The sequence below is a fragment of the Gallinula chloropus genome, assembly GCF_964237585.1.
Source record: "Gallinula chloropus genome assembly, chromosome: 4".
NCBI lineage: Eukaryota > Metazoa > Chordata > Aves > Gruiformes > Rallidae > Gallinula > Gallinula chloropus.
Window position 1 is genome coordinate 59,432,766 of NC_140088.1, and position 18,463 is coordinate 59,451,228.

The following is an 18,463-nucleotide window of genomic DNA, read 5'->3' on the forward strand; positions in this document are numbered from 1 at the left end:
TGCAGACACCAGAGCCTGCAAGACAACAGGGCCTTGGATCGTGAGGGGAGGACAGGTCACACCATGGCTTTTTTCTTGGTATTTCAGTAACAGCCAACACATTGCTCACCAAGTCCAAAGAGTCTGAGGGCTGCTTGCTTAACAGGAACACGGATCCTTCATTTTGTTCCCTGCTTTTTTTCCCTGGAATTTGCTTGCAAGGCAACAGGTTGTACCACAGTGTACAGATCTCGTTTGAAAATGATAAATCTGCCAGACTGATCTGAGTCCCAGCCTGCACAAAATAAGAAAGAGGAAGAAAATTGTTTAAATTTGAGGGGTTTTTTTTCCCCTACAGGCAGCTGAGAAAATATTACAGTATTTATCATAAAAATAGACAGCACAAATTTGACATGAATCTTAATTCTGTTTTTAAGTGTACCACTTTCTATTTCATTTCTAGTTAAAATAAATAAATAGAAGTATATGGAATTAATATTGTCCATTCCAGCATCTCTTATTTCTCCAGACATGCCACACACAGAACCCTCCAGATCCCCGTAATGCACACGCCTGCTTTCTGCAGCATTTGACAATGGAAACCTGTCGATGACACCTGCAGCATCAACCCACATGGCCGCAACTTCCAGTCAATTTTCCAGTTGTTCCACCACAAACATCACCAGTATGGCAAACAATAATGTTTGCTCTAACGAGCAAAGCAGCAAATGAAAAGACATTAGAAGCAATTAAGAAGCCCTTTCATTTGGATAAGCACTGACATCCACTGAGTTGGCACTCTGGGAAAACTCAGGAAGTCCTCATGTTTGGGCTGCGCCTCGGAGACTAAAATCCTCTGTTCTTCCACAAATCAAATCATTTTCACAGCTACAGGGCTGTACACGCAGCTCTTGCCAAGGCTCTGGTCAGGGTACCAGGGCCTCCTGCTGGGGGGGTACTCCCAACTCTGTCTTCTGATCTTGTGATTAACCCTTATATCTTTGGGGTGGGGTTGTTGTTTCTTTTTTCCCTTCACCTCTGTAACCCACCTTCTGTTGCATCTTTGCTCTGCCCTTTCCCTGAGGGGAAACCTCTGACATAGCAAAAAAGACCAACACCATCCCCAGGAATTAAGTTAACTTCCACGTTTTTGAAAGCATAAGGCTGTTCCCACATCTCTTCGGTGTGTTGTAACTAAAACCCTCACTGCGTTACTAAATCAGGCTCATGGTGAAAAGACAACCTGAGTTGTATCAACTAGACCGTGCAAAAGCAATCTGAATGTAAATGAAGCATCGCTAGTTAGGTGATGACCACAATTAACAACAAAATTCATTAAGTGCCAGTTTCAAATAGGCTGGTCTGTGAAGGTCGTGCCCTTTTATAACAAAAGGCCTTAAGGACTACAAAGGTGGGCATCATATAATCTACAACAACGTGCACAAATGTAATTTAGTTTGCTCAAAGGCATTACAAGTTGTGACAATGAGGGCTTGTGCTTTTTTTATAGATATTGTGGCTCTTACTCAGCTTTTATTTTAAAATTTAGTGCTAATTTTGCAATAACAGTTTATTGGTTTTTTTATGTATAAAACTGCAAAGATGGCATATCAATCTCTTAAGTCAAGGGTTAAGGTAACGCAGTGTTAGAGTCATCAAAACACCTCCCAAGGCTTCCCTCCAGGATTAGATTCTGTATCAGTTATTTCAGGGGCAGGCAGTATTTTAAGTACTGCAGCAACAACCAAGTTACGCTTCATAGTTTGTCCCCAAGTCCTGTAGCAGCCCTGACCATCAAGTGAAGAGGGGACACTAGGAACAGATGCGTGCCCCAAAAAGCCAGAAGTAAAACTGCATACCAAGCATTCTTCCCGACGACTTCTGCTGACAGCACAAACATCTAATCTCAGCGTCTTCTGAAGCAGCGTTACTTGGGAAAGGGCTACTCTGAATACCTCATTGAACAACATGGTTTCCATGGCAGGATGGACTTTTGTGCGGAACAGACAGCTGGAGTCGGCTGAGGACGGAAGCACGGCTACTCTAACGTACCTGCCGGAAACAAAACAAAACCCGTCACCTGCACTTGAACTGGCACTCGCTGGTGGCCCCACTGCCTAAAGGGCTGCATGGCAAGAAAAATGAAACGACAACACATCAGAAGTGGAACAGAAGAGAGGTGAAAAAGGGGAGTGAGAAACTCCTCCTGCCCCCTGCACAAACGCTTCCCAAAAAGGAGTTCCTGTGCCTGCTACGGTAGCAGCAAGAGAGGTAGCTATTTCTGCCTCTATCCAAATTTATCCTCTGGTTTAGTACTGTGAACGCTGAAGATCATGTCAAATATGGAAAAAAGCATGATCTTAATGTTAATTACAAAAATGAGAAAAATTGGGTGGATATGAAATTATACTCTTAGAATTATGTGAGCAGCACTGGAAAGCAGTGACATCTTTTAAAGAAACAAATAAAACCTCCAAAGAAACTGGAAAATTAAGGAAAAGGAGGAAGAGAATAGCTAAGCCCATAGCTGCTTAAGTTCAATTAATAATCTTTGCAGTGAGACTGAAGAAGAATGCACCATGCAACGCTAAACTTCAGCACCAGGAATAACCTGAAAGTGTTACACAGCTGCATTCTGTTTACAGAACAAGTATGACTGGACATTATGTGGACACCTGCTAACCTGCCAGCCTCCCTGTAGTAGTAGCCTGCCAGAGTAAGGCCATTCCTAACGCAATCTGTACATGTTATTTACCTACTGCACCGTTTCTCATCCACGTGAACGAGCACAGTAATTGTTTTACATCTTTGCAGTATCTCTGCATTAGCCTATTTCTGGGATTGGCTTTAAATATCATTGACATTCACCGTAGAAGAGAACACAGTGAAGCTACCTACAGCAAGAAGAAAAAATGGGCCCAGGAAAAATATTCTGGAAAAAACCTCTCCCAAAATCTATAGTACAATCGCTGTATCTTCTGGTAATGACTCCGCACATACTGTTGTTATTATTATTATTATTAAAAATTTAGTTTTACATTAATTAAAGACAAAAGAAATTAGGCCCATGAGAAATCTGCCTTTGTTATTTGAATTTGGGCGTAGCTTTTATTCCCCATTTACTTCTTGGGCCAAAGGTAGCTGTACACAGGCTGGCTGGCTCGCACGCGTCGCCTGGACGGCGGCTATCCGGTGTTTCGACAAGCAGCAGTGTCACGTCATTCCGGCAGCGCTGCTGCCGTGCTCACGTAAGCACAGGTGAGCCGTTAGCACGGTCTACTGACAACAGCCATGTAACAGATTAAGCAATTAGGAAATGCTTAGAAAAAAGGTAGGAATAGGAGTATTAAAAGTAGCTTTAAAAGGTGGTTTGTTGGAGCTTTCTTTGAGTAACTGTCAGCCAATTTATCGGTGTCAGGCCAGGATGAGGGGCAAGCAGAGAGGTAAAAGATAAATTGCTTACTGGCCTTGCTTTACAGAGTGCTTACTTTTGTTTTTATTAATAAAGTTAAAAAGTCAACCAATGCCTCAGATTTTGTTGTGACAAGCCTATGATGTCTCAACAGATCATCCTGACACAGCTCACAAGCATTTGGCTAGGCTCTACCTGCTCTATAAGTGAACAGCTTTTACAAACAGGTATCAGTAAGACCTCCTGTAAAATCTGTTCCTGTGTGTAAAGGTTCAAGAAAGTACTAATGTATCTGCTTCAGTGTTACAGAAAACACAGCTGTAAACAACACAGCATCATTTTCCAGACCCAGTGTTCATCACTGCACTTAGGTGTACTGTGTGTGTCTGTATGTGTGTGCACACAATAGCGACACAAAAAACGCTATTTGCAAAGGTACTTCCTTTGCCCTGTCCCTTCCTCCTCCTCCATTTGTGTAGTTTGAGTTTTATTTGATGTTTTTAGCAGCTGTAGGTCTGGACTTCTGCACTGAAAACACTTGACTATTAACTACAGATTTGTACCTCAGTTCCTGAAAAGACGCTAGCTACGGGCAAACTTCACCTCACTGACCGTTTTCCTGATGGGCCCCTTGCATCTGCTTATACTGCTACTCTATTTACCTACTTTTCCTCTCAGCAGTCAGTCAGTTTATGCTTCTATAGTTCTTCTATATTCTTGTGCTAAATGGGGGTGGACTTGCAAGGTCAGCAGAGGTGAGGCAAAGGTCACAGGAGGAAGCAGACAACCATTTGTTGTTAAAACCAAACAAAGCCAAACAAAAATCCAAAAAGCACCCAAGCCTGCATCTCTACACATCCTTTCCATATTCAGTAGCTTCCTATTGATCTGCCAATCAAATTCAAGGTGATGGGGGACAGGGTCAAGGAATCCAGCAAGAAAACCAAATTTTCTAAGGATTGATTATGTCCTACTCTAATCTTACAAAGCTTCTCAATAGTTCAATATAGCTTTCCAGTCTAAAAGAGCTCACTGAAGTGCAAGTGTCCCCAAGGAGCCAGGGACAGACGCATTTACTTGTGCAGATGAGAACTGGGGATTACATTTCCTTATTCAGGCAATTTTGGATCGTTTCCCATTTATGATTTCCACCGTAATTCCTTTTGGACCTTTCCTGTCCAATTCAACCCAAGAACTAATTCTTCACAGACCTCGGAGCTCCAGTTGTTAGGGAAGGGGTATCTTGATGTAGCTGTGCCTGTCCACTTGCAATTTACCAAATTACCCCTTACTGTTAAAAGCTCACTTAGAAGAGACATACTATTTACCATCATTTTACATCAAAGTGCCACAGAAATAAAAAAACCCAACATTCTGAGCCAAAAGAATGGCAACTATCAAAGCAACGTGTTCAGTAACCACAGAATAGCTGTTCTGCTCCCGCAAAGCTACGCAATGTTTAAAGCCACTCCAGATGAAGCAGCATATAATCCTTTTTGTTCCACTTCAGTAGAACCTGTAAATGTCTGGATAACCTCCCTTTCTTGCAGCATTGCTGGAACACGTAAAAGCTAAATGCTACTACAGTTTGCAAAGTTTTAGACATATTTCAGGGCTGTTAAGCAGTAAACCAGACCGTTCCTTTGGAGAATTTGTACAATTTAGCGTTGTACTCACATTTCAACACTACTGCTCAATCACAGAATTGTCAGGGTTGGAAGGGACCTCTGTGGAGACCATCTAGTCCAACCATCCACACTCAGAGTGAAGAAGTTTTTCCTCATGTTCAGATGGAACTTCCTGTGTTCCAGTTTGTGCCCATTGCCTCATGTCTCGCTGCTGGGCACCACTGAAAAGAGCCCAGCCCCATCCTCTAGACATCTGTCCTTTAGGTATTTATAAACACTGATGAAATCCCCTCTCAGGCATCTCTTCTCCAGGCTAATCAGACTCAGCTCTTGCAGCCTTTCCTCATATTATGAGAGGGGCTCAGTTCCCTCCCTGATCATCTCTAGCCTTTTGCTAGACTCTCTCTAGTATCTTCCTGTCTTTCTTCAACTGGGGAGCTCAGAACTGGACACAGCACTCCAGATTTGGCCTCACCAGGGCACAGTAGAGGGGGAAGATAACCTTAATTGATCTCCTGGCCACACTCTTCTTAATGCAGCCCAGGACACCACTGACCTCCTTGGTCATGAGGGCACACTGCTCATGGTGAGCTTGTTGTCCACCAGGACTCCCAGGTCCTTCTCTGCAGAACTGCTTCCCAATAGATCAGCCCCTAATCTGTACTGGAGGCTGGAGTTATTCCTCCCTATGTGCAGGACCCTACACTTCCCCTTGCTGAATTTCACTAGGTTCTACTCCATCCAACTCCCCAGCCCATCCGGATCTCATAGAATCACAGAATGATTGTTTGACTTACACTTTAAGGCCAAAGGGGAGAGAAAATGCTGGAAAATTTCTGAGCCGTACTATGATTATCACGAAACTGGAATTGCTGTGGTCGTATCTGTTAAAGAAAGGACAACATGAGGGAAGTTTACTCTTCACACTTACGTATGAACAGAAATACTCCCTGTGCTGGTCCCTTACCTGAGTCCTATTTGTACCTGGGCAGCCTCTAGAGCTGTTGCATCATCTTCGCTGTACACAACGTCCTCAGTGTCATTTGGTCTAGGCCGAACAGACAGAGGCATTTAGGCAAATGGCAGGCAGCGCTCAGCGGCATTTAACGTAGGCACACGCAGAACCTACCCACGGGCTCCTAAACAGGCCAATTTACTGACAGCTCCCACTCAGAGGAGCTTCAGAGCCTGCGCAGTAGCAGCGCCCAGTTTTGGGACAGTCGCTGCCTGAACAATTTGACAACTCCAGTAATGAGGAAAGGCCTCAGGCTGATTACTGAAGCAGGCCAGACTGACAGGCAAGAGAAAAACTCATGACATTTACCCATACATACTTACTATTTCTTTACACACACCCCCCTACCTCCTCCCCACCCCCCCCACCCTCTCCCAATAAAATCAAATCAGGAATCAAAGTTTGTAATGAACTGCAGATCACATGTGAGCAGGCTGTGAAGTATTGCTTTGGAGAACATTTGAGGTGCAGAAGCTCTGTAAAATAAAGAGCTTTTGTGCAAGCAAGAAGCATCTTTCCTCTGAGCACATTTTCAGAAGGCATTCAAAGAACCAAAAGGGACTCAAGTCTCTCTGCTGAAGAGCAACTCCAGTGTTGAATGGAATTACAGAGAATCCATGTGGCAAAATAATTTCCAGTCATTTTCTGGGAGGTTTGAGTGAGGAGGCGGTATTAATGTGTTCTATTGATTTTTAAAAGTAGACTTGGGATCAATAAACAAGATCAAGATAGGAAATGTCAAGATAGGAAAAGTGAAGAATGACACAGACATCCCACGCCTTATCAAGACATGACAGCGTGATTTTAACACTCTCCATTTAGAGGTTTCTTTTTTACTATTCATTTCCTGACTGATGGCTAATTTGATAGCATGTATTTATTTCCTCCCCTGCCTTAAATTACTCAATACAAAGGACTGGTCTACCCAGTAGAAGTCACTGTAGTGTAACTTCAGGAGCACACTGACAAATTATAAGTTATTCCATATGCAGTGTTTAAAAAGACACTTCTAAACATAAGCAACTCATACACTAAACATAAGCAACTCATACAGACACTCATTGCATCTTCACTATTTCCTACTCGGTAAGGATTACGAGTATCCACACCTGGAGCTGCCATGGAATAACTGGTGTCCATAAATCTCAGCTCACACAAGTGGCAATCATTTCCCTTTTGTACACAGGCTTAGGGGATGCAACTGTCATCTTCTGTTGTTTCATGAATAAAGACAGGAAGACAAGAGGAATCGGTTTTCCTTTCCAGCTATGCCACCACTTGCAGCCACTGGAGAAGGCAGCTAAAGGCTTTCTCTACAGAACATCCATGGCTCTTGGTCCAAATTCCGTTCATTTCTATTCACTGGGTTTATAACTAGAGCGTAGAGTAAGATTTGATCACAGTGGATCAGAACTGAATCAGAACTGAATGACAATAATGCTTCTTGAGCCAAAATAAAGTCACAGCCACTCAGGTGAAGGCTGAGTTTTTAAACAGTAGTTTTATTTCAGCTTGAGAACGTTGCATCTGGTCTAACTGAGGATACAAAGCAAACTAATACTAGGGTTCAGAGTTCACGGTGAAATGTTGGCCCATGACCTCATGTGATATTGAATGGCCACTGTAACACTTCAGGAGAAATCCCTTTTCTATTTCAGCTTTTTATTCTTGGTCTCATCTATTATTACCTTTTAATTTGCGAAAGGTGTTGACAAGTAGAGGTAGTTTCATCTGAGGCCAATAAAACCCAGTTATGATACTATAATGCAACTTCTCCTGTCCTAATAGGAGACCATTTAGCCTGGCAACAGAAGACACTCATCTACACCTCTGTAAGCCCCCTACTAAAATGTCTCTCTGAATATTCAAAAGGGCAAAAAATCTTAAATTTGAATTTTCCAAAACTGAGCTGGAAAAGAAAGATATTTATTTCTCTCTCAGTTTGCAACAGTCTTCTGTTACACAGTCTAAAGTTCATCATGCTCACTGCCAGCACACAGACACTACTGTATCAACTACTATGAGGGATCCTGTAGAAGTCACATCCTGTCAGAAAGCAGCAATAGCAAATACATTTCTTGTACCCCATTCACCGCAGTGAAGTGTGAGTGTTAAACCCAACCTGGGCTATTTTTATACCAACATTACACCTGAGGATTTCTTTATCTTCCCTGTACCCTTTTTTAATAAGATAATACTCCAGCAAAATGCTAGGCAACCTTAAGACCGCATCTAAACAAAACAAGAAGTAACAAGAGGCACACTGAGTCGTCTCAATACAGCCACGTGGCAGAACCTCTATAGTTTAAGTACAGCTTTTCTCCTGGGAAAACTTCTAGCAAAAAAACCCCTATAAAGCCAGGATTAGAAGGCAGCATAGTAATGCGACTGAACCAAGTTATATGAGCGCTCTAATGCAAATTTATTAGCTAAAAAAAGTAATCAAACTTCATTGTTTGGGAAACGTGCTTTCCTTTCACTGTGAAAGGACAAAATATGTACAGAAAAAAGCAAGACTGATAAACTGCTTATACCGGTATCAGGTAACTGCTTACAGACACAGATACATTTCTGGTGGAAAGACTCATGCTATTTCTCAAACCTACTGTTTCACAGATGCTTCATACACCCCACTGTCTCCAGCTACAGACTCGTCAGACACAGCAGCAGACACACAAGCGGTTTTCTCCTCAAGCAGGTGACGAGTTGTTCTTCGCGGTACGTCAACACCTACAAAAGGAAAGAAGAATAAAAATTAGTCCAAGAGATTAATAGCCAGGAAGAGAGAAGCACATAGCTCAGGAAGTTGTCAAGCTGAACGCAGTGACCCGTAGCTGAGTATCACAGAGTAGTTTGGTTCCACATCATTAAACATTCTGAGACTGTACGGCTGTTATCACATATTCTGGCTAGGGATATAACCAAACTGATGAACTTGAAAATGTACTACTATTATTCCTTCCCAGAGATACCGGCTCCTATCATCACCTGTACCTCCTGAGCTTGTTAATATCCTTTGTTATCTTCATTATTAACCCACATTATCCTGATCTTTAAACCCACCTTTGCCACGTTCACATTCTGCAGGGTAGGAACGTTTTGGCTACGTGCAAAACGATCGCTCCCTGTTTATCAAACACTCAGAAATTAGACAGATGCCCTCTCCCCAGTGCTGTAACTGCTGGAAATGAAAAATTTAAAAAAAAATCCCCCCTGGTTTACTGTCACCAAAAACTTCTACTCTTGGGCCTATGCTACGGTCTCTTTACTATCAGCTGCTGCTTAGCTTTAATCTTCAACTCGCATTTGCACGCTAGTGCCACGCAGGGCAGCAGCAGCATTTGCAGACAGCCACGTCCTGCAGCGCTGTAAGCCGAGGGCCTATGCAGTACCTCTGTCTGCCAAGGGGTGAGGATATTGGTATGCGTTATCATCCCTGCCTGAACCATGACTTTACATCTTGTTAAGATGTTTAGAATTTAAGGCTTCAGATTAGATGATTGATTGCTGCATTCGTGCTTTTATTTATGGCAGTATGAATGCTTTCTCCTTGATGATGAAGTGCTCTTCCCCTTCCCCCCCACGACGTGAGGGGTGAAGGTGATGACATGATTTATTGATTACCCTTAGGAATTACCACAGCAGCCTGAATTGACTTTGACAATGACAGAGACTGACTGTGGAAGAACTACATGATATTCCAACTTGGTTTCTGACAGCAGGGACATGTGCAGGGGAGCAAATATCTGTATGGTTCACCTGTCCAGAAAAGTCAGAGACAGACAGAGAAGCGGGTGAGCACTGCATCTAAAGAGCCAGTGCAGGTCAGTACATGAAAGTACTCGCCGTACTGTCTTCACGTATGTTTGTCTACCTCCAAGCTAACACTCAGTAGTATTCAGACTTGTAGTCTTGTAAAACTTAAGTGTGGGGGCTGAATTTTCATCTATGCAGGTTTTATTCCTCCAGCTGAGTTTGTTGAAAACCTTCCAGCATCGCAGCAGTTCCGGGAACGAAACTGGAGCAGAAACACCAAAACAACCCCAGGTCTCTGGCTCACTGCTAGTGTACTGAAGCCTCACCACAAGGCCTGTTTTACCGTGGAAACTAGAGGTATTGAAGCATAGTTAATTAATATCTGGCTTGTCAAAATTTGAGTGCTGGTTCTGGTAGTATTTGTAATACAGATTTAAAGATAATTTGTATCATATACATGATCCTTCACAAGGAAGAATCAGGACGAAGAACCACAGGATGAATTTGTATTTTAAAACCTTAACTACTGAGTAGACATAAAAGACACCCCGACACTATGCAGAATAGCCAAAGAACTCAAAAAAGCTCAAAAATCTTAGACAACCACATGATAACTTTTAAAATTACAATCCAAAGAAATAAATTTTAAGAAATAATACTTCTGATTCCTCCAAGCCCTCTGTATTCCCGAATTCCAAACCATCTTAAATTCAGTTCTCTGACCAGATGAGCTGCACCCAGATGGCAGACACTGACAGAAAGTTACTGTTAATTTGGAAATATGGGCAGGAAAATGAATTATTTCTTCCATTTTTATAATATGGCTCTAAAGCAAAGTAACTACTGTGTTCCTCTAGACTGAGAAGACAAAGGACAAAGTGACCCCCTGACCACTGAATCCCTTTCCATGTTTTTCCACTTTGCATTTCACAGCTTCAGATCATGAGGACATCCTTTCTGCACAGCTGAGCAGAGGGGAGTCTCCCAGCTCCCATGATGTATGCCATACTTCTTTCTTCTGCTGCTGCATTGCTGTGGTCAATATTGAGATTATGCAATATTGCAGTAGCTAATCTAATTTACCACAGATGTTACAGCAGTTCTTGAGATACAGATTTATATATGAATAAAACCAAACTTCTCACTAAAATAGGCCTGTATCAATATATCCAGGTAGTTTTATTAAAAACTGGCAAACCCCAGACACAAGGGTTCAAGCTTAGGCACCAACCTGCACAAGGCACTCTCTAGACCTCGGCTGCATTTATTTCTGAGCCACCCAGACCCCCGTGTTAACTGCCTGACTATCAGCTCAGACATATGAAGCTGGGAACTCCAGGTGCTGATGGGGTTTCAAACAGGGCTGCCAGTGCTCAGCACCAGTGGCAATCTGGCTCACTCAGTTCTTCCTTGAGAAAACAGAGCCACTGTGCAACATAAACACACAAATGGTTTGTAAGATACTGAAAAGACTATGACACACAATGACACTAGAAAAAGTCAATAAATGTGTAGAGAAAGCACAACACACTGTCAATCCTAACAAAAGGCAGCAAAATCAACGCTCTATGACTGAGGACAAGCCGTCAATTCCTGACAGCTGGGATTTTTGTAGTTCTGACTCTGTCAAAGGCTTTGACAATGTAAGACAACTAAGTACGTGGCGTGGCTTTTACTGCAGCCTAGGAGTGGAATTCATTACACCTGGTTCAGCCATCTCAAAGTTTACATTAACTAGTTACCAAGGACAGGGCCATTTCTCCTGCCTTCCTCAAAGGGAAGTATGTTTTAGGGTAAAACAACTCATCCTTTTGGAAATTCCCATAGACTGCAGGGGGAGCATAGAGTTCCTTTTAGGATTTCTGTTCTAAGTCAGATGAATGAAAAACTAAAAGCTATGAAATCCATGTTAAAAATGGGCAGACATGGCTTGTGGTCACCCGTCTTTCTCAACTCGCATCGGAAATGAACTATCAATATTGCAGTGTCAGCAGGTTCAAATAACCAGACCCCCAAAATCTCTAACTGAGGATATCAGCCTGTAACTTACTCTTCAGTGAGAAGCAAAGTATCTGAGGTCAAGCTACCAAAAACCTGCAGAGCATTGTTGTTCAATCCCCATACATCTGACAATACCTATGACCATGGAGAAAAACCATGTGTCCTCTGTGTCTTCAAGATTCAGCTTCAGGTTTCTCTTATTTTTTTCCCGAGAGTCTGCAGTACATGAACCTTCCTTCTGAGATAGCTACTGAAAAATGTAGATGGAATTGGGGTGATCATAGCGCGCTCCACCCAACACCACAGGTTATGTATCATCCCTCAGATGCACTAACCGCCCACCGTGCCAAATGTGTGCCAATCTTCAGTTACATGAGGTACCTCCCCATGCAAGAGCCAGCTGCTAGTTCAAGCTTTTCATGTAACACATACATTTGATGGTTCATTTTTTTAATTACCTGAACTTCCTTCATGTAGAGAAGGCAGAGGTTGCCTAATGCCTTCATTAAGACCTTTATCATCCGTAAGAATCTGAGATCCTGCTCTGACTTCAGAGTCCAATAATATTTGGTTCTCACAGAGACTAATGCCTGCAAAATCACCTGAGAAGTCACCGTCTTCAAAGTCCGTCGTGAGGTGATGCAGAGGGGAGTTTTGAGCTGACACTGAAAATGCAGCTTCTAAAACCAAAGGGGAGCCTGGAGGGGACAAAGAGGACAAGGAGGATCTGGAAGACAGCGATGTCACAGATTTGGGAGGTTCGCTCAGTTTGGGATGGTCAGCAGCTGAAGGAGAGTCACTGTAACCCGGTCTCCCGTGGGAACCGACCACTTCATTTTCATGAATAGTAGTGATAGGCCCCGAAGGAATATAACCACTCTTTTCTTGCAATATGAAGTCGAGTTTATACTGATAGTCCAAATCTGTTATTTGATCGCCTTGGGTATAGTAGAGATCCGTGGAGCTGAGCGAGTTTAGTGACCCTCTGCTCGACGTGTTCAGAGATCCCCGGCTGGATGCCAGAGATCCCAAACTGCTCCCTGAAGACACAGATAATGTACTAGCTGAGAGGCTGCAAAGAAAGCACAAACACATACACCCATGTTACTAAACTACAACAGCACAAAACACTACAAGCACGAGGTAAGTACGACTGGCTGGGAGCTGCGCGGTAACGATCTACAACCCAGCGCTGTGCATTATGTTTTTTAAGCACCCATACTTGGCTTAGCTCAGCGTGGCCAGGCTGCACGCTGTCAGAGCAATTCATCCAGCTTCTGGCCTCATGCCAAAGCCCCTTTTCATCCACAGAAGGCTGCAGATTTCACAAACTGGTCTGGCAGTAACATCAGCCTTCTCAGCTCCTACATTCCCTCAAAGACCTGCTCCACTTTGACATGGGTGCCCATGGGGTCTGTGTTACCAGAAAGGGCTCCCCAGGATGAAGTTAAGGCAGCAGAGAGGTGCTGCCCCTCTACAGCAATTTATGCAGCCTGCCCTCTGCCTAGACACCGGGGAAAGATGACAGGTAGGAGACGACAACTTAAAGCAGGACTGCTCCCCATCTGTAAGACAACACATACTCCACATGCACAGTGAGTACAGCTATGGCAAACACAAGCAACATGCAACCTTCTCCTGTCAATAACAGGAGGTGAGGAGCCCTGCTAGGCCAGAGGAACAGAGTACCACGGCCTTGGCTCAGGAGGACTCTGCTGGGAAAAAATATCAGGAAAAAAATAAATTCAATTCAGCCCCTTCTAAACACTTAAGGGACATTTACTCAACAGTAACAGAGCTATCAACTTCAGAAATTTTGCTGTGGGCTAAAAAACTGCTTTAAATGGGACAAAGAGATGGCCAAAAGCACAAAATACTTCAAAAAGTTATTTAAAATACTTCTGTAACTGATCACTGACCAAGATGCCACTTATGGGACCTCGCCAAGATGTCTGAAATACCGAAGCCAGCCTAGATGCCAGGATAGGATGCTATGGCTTACTGTAAGAGGACCTCCACAGAATGCTTTAAAAACATTTTTCCTCTTAAAGCCCCATTTTGATTTCTAAGAGAACAGGTAAATATTAATGCAGTGTCTAGAGTATCTCACTGAGACATGCAGGAAAATTCAGGAATTTTAAAATAAGTATAACAAACACGTGGCTTGGTAGCCCAGGGTAACAGTCCAGAAGCAAAACTCTTCCCTAGGACCAGTTACATGTATCATTAAATATTATAATTCCCATCAGAGCAATGACTGAGTTCTCAGTTACTGCAACTGATTACTTCCGTTATCACTACGAATTTCATAAACCCAGAGTCACATTCTGAATCCATGACTGTCAGGAAAAACAAAATCCTGCTGAAGATACATTTCTGTCTATGGAATGCATCACGTCAGTGTTGAAATTAAAACCAGGATCGACTATTCAGGGAAGTATTTACATGCATACATGTACTCATCAAGCCTCTCCAGTTATTACACAGAATAAAGGCTACAGTTCTAGTAACTCATTTTAGACAGAACTCTGAGAAACCATTTGGTGTCCTCAATGAAAGGATTTTGAAGATACAACCTGTAAGAGAATTCCCGATTTATGTATTTACACTAAAGCAAAACAATATCTGCCTGCTTAATCATGGAAGTCATGCAAAAACCCCATTCAATGCCACCCTGAGAGCTTACTGAAATGATAAAGGTACGCCAGGCTTGCAGGGTGGCAAAATGCTTGAAGCTATTACACTTGAGATTTCTTACTTGAATAATAAACAAGTATTGTTCAGTTGCCAGCTAACAGAACAACTAAGAACGAAGTGGAGAGACATCCAGGTCCACTACAGTGCTGCTGAAAAGGGGTTTTACATTACACAGTACAGTCTCACCTCCTAAGTTGTGAATGCAAGTAAGTAGTTAACTTTGTAGTTTCTTCAAGTTTCTGTACCAACTCCTTTCTTCTCTCCTCCAATTTCAATCTGGGAAAAAGAGGCATGTATAAATACAGGAAAGCATTACAAAATGATCTGGAGGCTACGGTACTTTATGGATTAGACAAAAACAAAGTGAAGATCCCACCTATTTTCATCTGGTTGCCAACTAATAAAATCCAAGAGACTTTGCTAGCTCCCAGTCCTATGATAAAACCCTACCACTTCAGCAGAGTGACTTTACCTGCACAACACTAAGCACTGTAACAAACCTGCTGAGCGTACACGCAAACAAAGTGCTGGTACGTTCACCCTGTAGCAAGAGGAATGTGCACCCAATAAAAGAGTAACAGATCAGCACTGGGAAAATAGCTGCACTACTACAGTTCTGAAGAGCCACGCTGCAGACTGGCTCCTCACTTAATACAGTGTCAGAAAAAAACCCCAAAAGAACACTAATACCAGCATTAGTTCTGATAATGCAAGGACTTGGGGCAGCACTGCAGGAAGTTTAAAATCAAAGCACTCCCTTTGATTTCAGAGTCTTCCTATAGACACAAAGCACTTTAAATCAAAGCAGCATTCATGCGCAAGGTTCTGAGATGATGGGCCGTATTTAGGAGTCCTAGCTAAAGATTTCTACATCCCCAACAGCTTTGCCATCACCTCAAAGCCACGCAGCATTGTAATGCTCATTATCAAGATTAACCTTTATGAAAAAGCAGGATTTATTTCCTCCTGCACCGTTATCTAGTGTAGCTCTACAACCACAAGTGGTGGAACTCTCCTATTCCTTTTGGCTGGCTGATAGCAGAAAGGATTCACTAACCTTTACAGTGATTTTTTTTTTCCTTCCCTTTTATAATTCCCTTTTATCAGTCCATTTACAACACCAAATAAATTGCTTTCCCTCAGTGGATTCAGCTAAAACCTTCCTGTAGTTGTCGATTAGTATTTTCTCCTCCAGCCCCTGCTCAGTCAACTGATACATGTCACAAGTTCTTGAGCAACTAATGTGAGACATAAGAAATTACCTCCCGTCCTGAAACAAAACCAAACAGAAAGTTGATGTTGGTTCTCAGAAACCTTTCCTTTGGCCTTTCTGGCATCTCAAGGATGTATAAATTAAAATTGAAATGCAGAGAACACTTTGAAGAACAAAACCCAAAAATCAACCATTGCTTTCTTATGCAAACTGCACACAATTCTCAAGAGTTCCCAGGATTCACTCTCTCCCAGTGTCAGATACCAGTAAAAAGACATTAAGTCCTCAATTCAGCAAAGCATGAAAAGCACTTGCTTACACCCATGCTTATTCAGTGAGCAAATCTGGGTTATGCAAAGGTGAATAAGTTACCCTGAGGTCAGCCAGGGTGTGAACTTCCACTCGGCTGCCTGCGCTGAGTCTGCTCTTACACCACAATAATGTGTTCATCTGTCAATACCTGCTAGGACTGTTAAAAGCATACACAGTATTTCATTCTTTGCTCGGGAATACACACACAGGGGTTTCCAAACCAAGAATTATATTATAGATGAGCATCAAACACACTTTCCAACCATTTTACTATTTATCAATGCCTTCTGTCTTCTTTTAAAGCCTAATCTGTACTGCTTTTCCCAAGTAAAAGTGCTCTTCACTAACATTTTTGTGGCTTTTCAATGGTGAACCATCGTTTTAACTTCAAGGAAGAGGCAGAAAAATTGCTGTATGTGTTCAACTACTAATGGCAAAAGACAAGAAAGAAAATTTAACTCTTTGGAACTTCTCTGACCAGACTCCTCAAAACTGACACCTGGAGTTGTTCCACTGAATTTGTACTATTAAGTTAAAAGGTTTGCTTGGTTTTTTTTCCTCCAACACACAAGCAAAAGTTTTCTTTACTAAGGAGGCTGATACAATGTAATTTATCCCACACAATTTAGCCCCTGAAAAAACCCTCTCTCCCGGATGTATTTTGATCTACTAGGAATTAAAGCAGCAGTATTAATACCCGTAGATCAATTTCAGAAAGATGTTAGTCACTAACCACAAACTATATGAGCTATATGATGAAGTCACTCTTGGAAATTCCATGACATGCAGGAAATAATGTTACTATCTCACAACAAACTGAGAATCAAGGTTTTGGTGGGCTTTTTTTCGTTTTACATCAGGCCAATTTTAGAAGCAGCAAACACCACCCCAGAAGTTTCAAACAATGAACCTTCCCTCTTTATAGCATAAGCAGGAACTTTACTATCCAAAAAGCCATGTAAATACCTAAAAAAACACTGCGTTACCTATTCTGACATGGGCGCCTCAATCTCTCCTGCTTGCACCCCCTTGTATCTAAATTAACCTACTACTCCTTGGAGGAGCAACTTGAGTGTTAGAGAGCCATAGTTCTCCAGTCTCGTTCTTAAATCATACTGTTGCTGAGAGGGGCAGGGAATCTTAAAATAAGACATTAAAAGAAGTTTCAGGGCACACAGCTCCCCTTTCAGTGCAAGCTTAGGGGGACGTGTTTATGGCAGGCACAAGTGCAGGGGCCAGTTTTGCAGGCAAGAGCGCGATCAGGTAGTTAAGTCATGCATCTGCTTAAACGCCTGCAACTGCTTAGAAAATTTTGCCAAGGACTTAAAGCAGTAATGGAATCTCCCTGACAGGAACAGAGGTAAGGAAGTAGCAAATAGTTCTCAACAGTTCCACAATCCAGTTATTTCTGTATAGCTGCTGGAAGGCTTCTTAAAGCAATCAGACTATGCCCCGTCTCTGCTTTTTTGAAGCTGATACGTTACGATTTATACCCTCCTTCTGTAAATTGATTCTGAGTACATCTCCTAGTGGCAATTTCAGCATCCTACTCCAGCATAACCCAGGGCTACACTATAACGTTTTTTTAAGTCAGCACAAGTCCTCTGTTTCTTCCCCTTTTAAAGGGAAAAAACCAACCCCAACCTTAAAAATCCCCACCCAAAATACAGACCAAAACAATAAATCCTCATCACATCAAGCTCTGCCACAATTCACAGCTTCTTACACTGCTGCTTCATTACCAGTACCTGTGAAAACATGGGAAACCCAAGACATTCATGGAACTTCATGAAAGAAAATATTAATGCGACAACATGGCAGCACTTCGAGGATCGCGTGGCTCCTCCACTGACAACAGAGAAGAATCTTCCTCGTCTCCAAAAAACAAATGCTAATGGTTGATCTGACACAATTAAATGCATCCTTTTCTCAAATTAACACTTCAGGAGAAGTTTCACCATCTCAACCCTTCTACAAAATTAGGATTTTAATTATTTTATTTTTTTTTTACGTTTATAGCAGACGCTCCAGAAATAATCCACAGAATAGCCTGGTGTGAACGAACCCACACACTTTCAAGTCATCAAGGCAGACAGTTTTAATATAACAAACAGCTGCAGGTAGAAATTCACCAGAGATTCAGTGGAGAGCAAAAAAGCAAACCAGAAACCACCATAAATGCTACTTCAACCAGCAGTAGGGGGCATGAAATTTTACAGTCACCTCAGAAAAAAAATTGCACCTTTTCAGGAATAAAAATCAGGATAAAAAATTGCAGAAAACAGAGGAGGGAAAAATGTAAGTTTTAACAACTAGCCATGTCACTATACATGGGGAAAATAATTATCTCTTATTTCATTTTTTCATGACAGTGGAAAGACAATTTTACTTGCCCCTGGCCCTCCAAGTTTGGCATCAGACATGTATGGGAGGTGAGGTGCGGAATTTTG

General features: G+C 42.3%; 1 protein-coding gene across 1 annotated transcript in view; it reads right to left on the bottom strand.

Moving 5' to 3' along the window:
• The window catches only part of WWC2 (WW and C2 domain containing 2), a gene marked incomplete at both ends in the record, with an annotated part of 99,793 nt that overhangs the window by 14,309 nt on the left and 67,021 nt on the right, over positions 1-18,463 (bottom strand). The window contains 7 exons of the mRNA XM_084264033.1: positions 110-274; positions 1,839-2,031; positions 5,817-5,903; positions 5,987-6,067; positions 8,641-8,764; positions 12,250-12,863; positions 14,675-14,764. Of these exons, the coding sequence (XP_084120159.1) occupies positions 110-274; positions 1,839-2,031; positions 5,817-5,903; positions 5,987-6,067; positions 8,641-8,764; positions 12,250-12,863; positions 14,675-14,764 (1,354 nt within the window). The remainder of the gene's footprint in view (positions 1-109; positions 275-1,838; positions 2,032-5,816; positions 5,904-5,986; positions 6,068-8,640; positions 8,765-12,249; positions 12,864-14,674; positions 14,765-18,463) is intronic.